This window comes from Megascapheus bottae, chromosome 15 (genome assembly GCF_031878675.1).
Source record: "Megascapheus bottae isolate mThoBot1 chromosome 15, mThoBot2.hap1, whole genome shotgun sequence".
In the NCBI taxonomy this organism is placed as follows: Eukaryota; Metazoa; Chordata; class Mammalia; order Rodentia; family Geomyidae; genus Megascapheus; species Megascapheus bottae.
Window position 1 is genome coordinate 8,294,585 of NC_143523.1, and position 6,000 is coordinate 8,300,584.

The 6,000-nt window shown below is 46.8% G+C and overlaps 1 protein-coding gene across 3 annotated transcripts in view; it reads right to left on the minus strand.

The window, feature by feature from the left end:
* The window catches only part of Wdr11 (WD repeat domain 11), a 44,703-nt gene extending 39,522 nt beyond the window's left edge, over window positions 1-5,181 (minus strand). For 2 of the 3 annotated variants that reach the window (XM_090345732.1, XM_090345731.1), the window contains exons 1-4: window positions 4,990-5,181; window positions 3,932-4,043; window positions 1,970-2,123; window positions 717-890 (exon numbers count right to left, since the gene is read on the minus strand). In XM_090345732.1, coding sequence (XP_090201858.1) covers window positions 717-890; window positions 1,970-2,123; window positions 3,932-4,043; window positions 4,990-5,075 — 526 coding nt within the window. In that variant the 5' untranslated portion in view covers window positions 5,076-5,181. Of the gene's footprint in view, window positions 1-716; window positions 891-1,969; window positions 2,124-3,931; window positions 4,044-4,526; window positions 4,659-4,989 lie in introns of those variants that run through there. The other variant, XM_090345734.1, reaches the window with a different exon arrangement.
* Window positions 5,182-6,000: the final 819 nt, after the last annotated feature.

The following is a 6,000-nucleotide window of genomic DNA, read 5'->3' on the forward strand; positions in this document are numbered from 1 at the left end:
TCCCTTGGGCTTACTGTTCTTTATATGTATCAGTTTAATGCATTCAATACAAATATTAACTTAATAGGACCATAAACTAAAATGAATCTTTAAGTCTGAATTAGAACATCTCAATCGCTCTCTGTCCCTAGTTAGTCCAATGGTATTCACAAATTCAGCAGAGCAAAGGCATGGCTTCCTGGCAAATTCTTACCATATTTGCAAACGATACAAGGTGAACATTTAGTGTGTGCATTGGGACCTGAAAATACAGTAAGCCCACCTTCTCCAAGGATTTTATTATACAGTTTTGATCAGGCATAATCAAAGAAAAATAAATAAAGACATTTCAAAAACAAAACCTTTAAAATCTGTGTACATATTGTGAAGTTCAACTGATACAAGTTTTCAGTCAGTTCCACGTGGTTGTCGGTTGTGTTTAAATTGTTATGTGATCCTGCCCTTGATTTTGTCAAAATCCGCCTCCCACAGAGCACGGTCCCAGGTATGGGAATCTTCTCAAGCCAAAAAAGAATACTATTTTTGACCAAATCTATTGCACAACAGCTGTCTCCTCAGAACCTTGTACTGGCAGTACAGAGGTTCACTGCACACAGGGAGGCGTGCTTCCCCATTCAGTCCAGACACTGGAACACTGCACGTGTCCACTGACTGTGTGTTGTACGCATATACCGTTAGTTAGGTTATTAGTGCCTCCTTTAATTAATTTAACTCACAAGTTAAGTGTGAGGGATCGAAAGGATCAAAAGAAAAAGAAAGAATGTTATCTGCATAGCTCTTCTTCCACAGCTTGGTGCCGGTATCTGCATTCCAGAGCACAATGTAATTTGGTGGGTGGATAGCCAGCAGCAAGTCTCGAGAAGCATCTTGATTCCACAACCACTGAATATCTTCCAAGACCAGAAAAAGAAAGGCAAAATCAGAACGTGTTCACTTCTACTCACTTGGGTTTTAGTTTTTTTAAAGTATAATTCTTAAAATCTTAACATCCTTTCTCAAATGTGAAATACATGCATACTTGTCTAACTTTATAAGAAATCGAGTATTTGGTTAAGAGCTCAAGTAACACGAAATATTAGTTTAGAGGAAATAAAAAAATAATTTGAAGCATTACTTTAAAATCATTATATAAGATGCCCTCAGCCCTAATCAAGATGTTACATAGCTCTAATGTTTCTGTGCAGTAACCATAAGACGACAGTTTTTCATGATTTTTCAAAAGCAGTAAATAGAATGAAGAGATAGCTTAGTAAGCAATAAGTACTTCATAAAGTTTTTAAATCCACATTTAGAAATTTACTCACTTAAAAATGAATCTCACTGGGTGTTGATAGTTCCTGTCTATAATCCTAACTACTCAGGAAGCTGGGACCTAAATATCACAGTTCAAAGCCAGCACAGTGATACTCTGTGATATTCTTATCTCCAGTTAATCAGCAAAAGCTGGAAGTAGAGGTCTGGCAGAGAACCAGCCTTGACCAGAAAAAGCCAAATGAGAACTTGAGACCCAGTACCAAGTTCAAGCCCCAGTACCAGCACACATACACAAAATGAATCTAACAGACTTGTGTCTAAATAATCTTGTATTGATTTCAGGTAAGGACTATAAAGAAAAGAAGTGCAAGCAGTGTACATGAAAATGAGAACAATGTTTTGCTCATCTCTATTACGGAAAACACTGATGACTACTCTGTAACAGCAGATCAGCCAAGGGGACCTCTGCGACAGCTTAGACTGGAGGCACTTAATTTCTCATCATTCTAGACTGAAGCTGACATTAAAATAAGTTGTGTGAGGTGTCTGAAGTATGTAGAACTGTGCATTGATAAGGAAAAGGGAGATTTAGATCAACAGAAGAGGCTGAAGACCTTTTGGAGCTAACTTGGAAGTGACGCACTCAAATGAATGAGAAAACACAAAGCACTCCAGAGCACATCCACCCACGCTGTGCACAGCACACGCTCCTCACCCTGGATGGGCTTGGTATGCTCCTGGATCTCACACAGAGCCATTCCCCCTGCCACGTCCCAAACGATGATCTTCCCATTGATATCAGCAGAGGCCAACCGCAGGCAGTATGGCGAGCCAAGGTTGTGGTGGTAGTTCTCCCTGGCCCATTTCACCTGGCACCACAAAGAAATCAGACCGGATTTATCTTCACATGGGGTAAACAAAACATCACTTTCACAAGACACCCACCAAAACTCATGATACATTGCTATTCGGGGAAAAAAAAGTTAGCATGACTAGATAGGAAATGGTTTTCATTTTGAACTTAAGACACTTTTATTATTTAATAATTCATTATTATAATAGTTCATTTTTCAGTCATTTCCACTACACAATAATTATTTAATCTTCCTATTCATTTACTTCCATTATTTTAAAATGTTACACTCAAAATATTTCTGAAAATATCACAATGTCCCTGTCTTTAAAATGTGAAAAATGATGCACAGTTTTAATGTTCTGATAAGTTCAGGTTAAAGAACAAAAACCCAGCCAGGGGCTGGAAGCTATAATTCTTGCTATTCAGAAGACTGAAATCTAAGGATTGTGGTTTGAAGCTAGTGCAGGCAGAAAATCCTGTGAGATTCTTATCTTCAATTAACCACCAGAAAACTGGAAGTGGCACTGTGGCTCAAAGTGGTAGAGTGCTAGCCTTGAGCAAAATGAGCTCAGGGACAGTGTCCAGTCCCTGAGTTCAAGCCCCACAGCTGAAGGCACAGAGAGTGAGAGAGAAGAGAGAGAGAGAGAGAGAGAGAGAGAGAGAGAGAGAGAGAGAGAGAGAGAGAGAGAGGGGGGGGGGAAGAGCCAGAGAGAGAGAGAGAAGAGGAGGGAGAGAGAAAGAGAGAGGCAGAGAGGGGAACTATTCAGAATACTTTGTGAAACTCTAGAAAACCTTGGAATTGTTTTCCTAAAATCTAACTGTAAAGGATCTTCAAGGATGAACTGCCAAGCAGATTTTTAATGTATTTTATTTTTTTAATTAAAAGGAAACAAACTGGAATAAAAAAATAACAATAAAAAACCTTCAGCAGGGGAAACCCAAAGGCAAACAAAAATCTCTGGCTGTAACTCACAAGCATGTAAACTGGATGCTAGTGGTTGATAATTTTAAGACACTCAGAAGGCTGGGATTTGAGGATTTCAGTCAGAAACCAGCCAGAGCAGAAAAGTTTATGAGATAAGAATCTCCAATTAACCAGCAAAAGCCAAAAGCAGAGCTGTGGCTCAAGTGGCAGAGCACTAGTCTTGAGTGACAAATTAATCCCGAGTACAATCCCCGAGTTCAATCCCCAGTACCAGCATACATATAAAACCTATGATTTTTCTCTAAAACAAATTATGTTTCATACCTCCAGCAATATTTAGAATTTTGATGTAGTACAATTTGCTCCTCTTTCATCCATCCTCTGAATGGCTCCACCTGTGGCCATATTTATGCACACTACTTACTTCTCTGCCTGTTCTTCCCTTTCTCTGTAATGTTCTCCCATGATTTTTCATTTGGATAACTACCATTTGCTAACACCTGAACTGGAAGACTTTTGCAACTCCTTCAATCTCACAACTGCTGACATACAGCTCCTTTTTCTTCCCACATTACATTAAGCAAGTCTTACCTACCTAAGGATCTTTTTCACAAGATAATAAATTGCCCCAGGGTTTTAAATACTTGATAAATAACAAATTGCCTCCCAGGGCACTAAATGCTCAAAACCTAATGAACGGATTTGAGTAGTCTAGTAGATGGTTTTATAACTCATTCTGAGTAACACTGTCATTATACGTACAAATGCTAGCAACCCCAAAAAATTATATTTAAAAACAACTCAACACTGATATCCATGTCTTAATGAGAACCTAATTATTTATTAAACTTAAGATTAAACAATGTGTTATGGGGTCAAGGTGAGATTTGACTTACCTTAACAACATCAGCTTTATGTTTTTCTAAAACCTGAAGAGTTTGGGCAGTATTGGAATCGATTACCACCACAAGGGAATGACATCCATAAGCAATTAATCCTTGCCAACCCCTAGAGAAACAGCAGTATTATGACTATAATACAAAGCAAGTCTCAACTTCTCTCTTGCCAGTCGCACGTGGGAGGATAAGTCTAATTCCTATGTATGACTCTGAATCAGATTTCTGTCATTTAAACACCAAGGCCTGCTGGGAGCCGGTGGCTCATGCCAGTAAATCCTAGCTTCTCAGAAGGCTGAGATTTGAGGATTGGGGTTCAGAGCCATCCCAGGCAGTAACTTTTGCGAGACCCTTATTTCCAACCAACCAACCCAAAAAGCTACACGTGGCTCAGGGGGTAGAGCACCAGCCTTGAGTATAAAAAGGCTTGGGGACAGTGCCCTAGGCCCTGAGCTCGAGCCCCAGGATACAGACAACCCACACTAATAACCCTCGTGAAGAGGCACAGCTAAGCTTGTCCTGGTTCGGACCAGGCTGGGCAAAGCGGTCCTGCTGTCTCGGGGTCTCCGGAGGCGCGCCCTTGTATTTTGATTACATTTTCACTTTTTTCCCCTTCCAGCTCCCCATCACGACACTGCTTTTCCTAACACGGTATTCACAGTCAAGCAAAGTAACCGCGACTGCTCTCGGTCTTTCCGATCCGACTGTCAGAACGGAGCACTTTACGAAGTGCTCGTGTGACAAGATGCCGCCGCGGAGCGTGGCTCTGGGTGAGGCGCCCGGCTCGTCGTGGGGCTAAGGACGGCGCGGCGTGGTGGGCAGGGCGGGGCCCGGCGACGGGGCAGGCGGGTGACTGAACGCCGGGGAGGCCGGGCCCGCGGACAGGTCCCGCGAGGGCGCCGGCGGGCGGGCGGGGCCGGGGACCGGGGCCGGCCGGGGACCGGGGACCGGGGACCGGGGCCGGCCCGCCGCGCTCCGGGCCCGGGGCCCGCCAGGCCGCCGCCGCCGGGCCTCGCCCGCCCGCACACCCCCGGCCGCCGCCGCGGCCCGGCCCTCACCAGTCCACCGCCGCCTTGTTGTGGGCGTTGAGGGCGCCCGTCAGGGTGCGCGCCGACACCTTGAAGTTCACGGTGAAGGGAAACATGGCGGCCCGCCGACGGCGCGCTCCCCGGCCACCGCGGCCCCGCGCGCGAGACGCGGCGCTCGGAGCAGCCCGGGCGGCCCGGCCGCGCCGCCCTCAGGTTCCGCCGGATCCAAATCCCCCGGCCGGGGGTTCCGCCGGGTCCGGAGTTCCGCCGTGCCCAGGCTCCGCGGCGAACACTGCCCCGAGCTCCTGCGTTCCGCGCGCGCCGCAGTTCCGCCCAGGCCGGGTCCGCCTGCCTCCCGCCGGGGGGGCGGGGGGGGCACCGGGGCGCTGCGGACCGGGGGCCGCTGAGGATCGGGGACCGCTGCGGGTGCACGATCCACGGGGCGGTCCCGGCCTGCGCTCAGCCGAAGTGGGACGGGGGAGACTTACGGGGGAAGAGGTGTCAACCGCCCGTTCCTGGGGCGCGGGGCGGGTGATGGCGGAGCAGGGTCCTTGCCGCGGGTAGACTACACGAGAGACCGCGGCCCGGCACTGTGGGTGTTCACCTGGGACTAGCAGACCGCGCTGTCCATTACACACCAAGCCTGTGCAGAGAGGCCGGGGCCGCGAACCCGCCCGTGAAGACAACACGGAGACATCACACCCGTGGCGTGGAACCAGTCACCAGCCCGCTGTTCTTAACAGACGTGGCCCCCGTCTGAGGTTGAACAGCCGACTTGGGCTGCAGCTGTTAGGGAAACCGCATGCGAGGACCTTTCTTGTAACTTCGTGTTCTTATATTTCTGATCTTTATTGATGATGGTGGGTTGACAGAAGCAACTCCATTTTGACTCTGACAACGTTTACTTTTTTTTTTAACCAGCAATGCTATTTGTAGATGTCTTCTTTTTCCTCAATATAGTTCGCTCTTTAATCAACAAGAGGTGCTGTCTCTTAGTTCTCTCTTCCTGGAATGAATCATTGGCTGCCTTTCTTTCCCTTG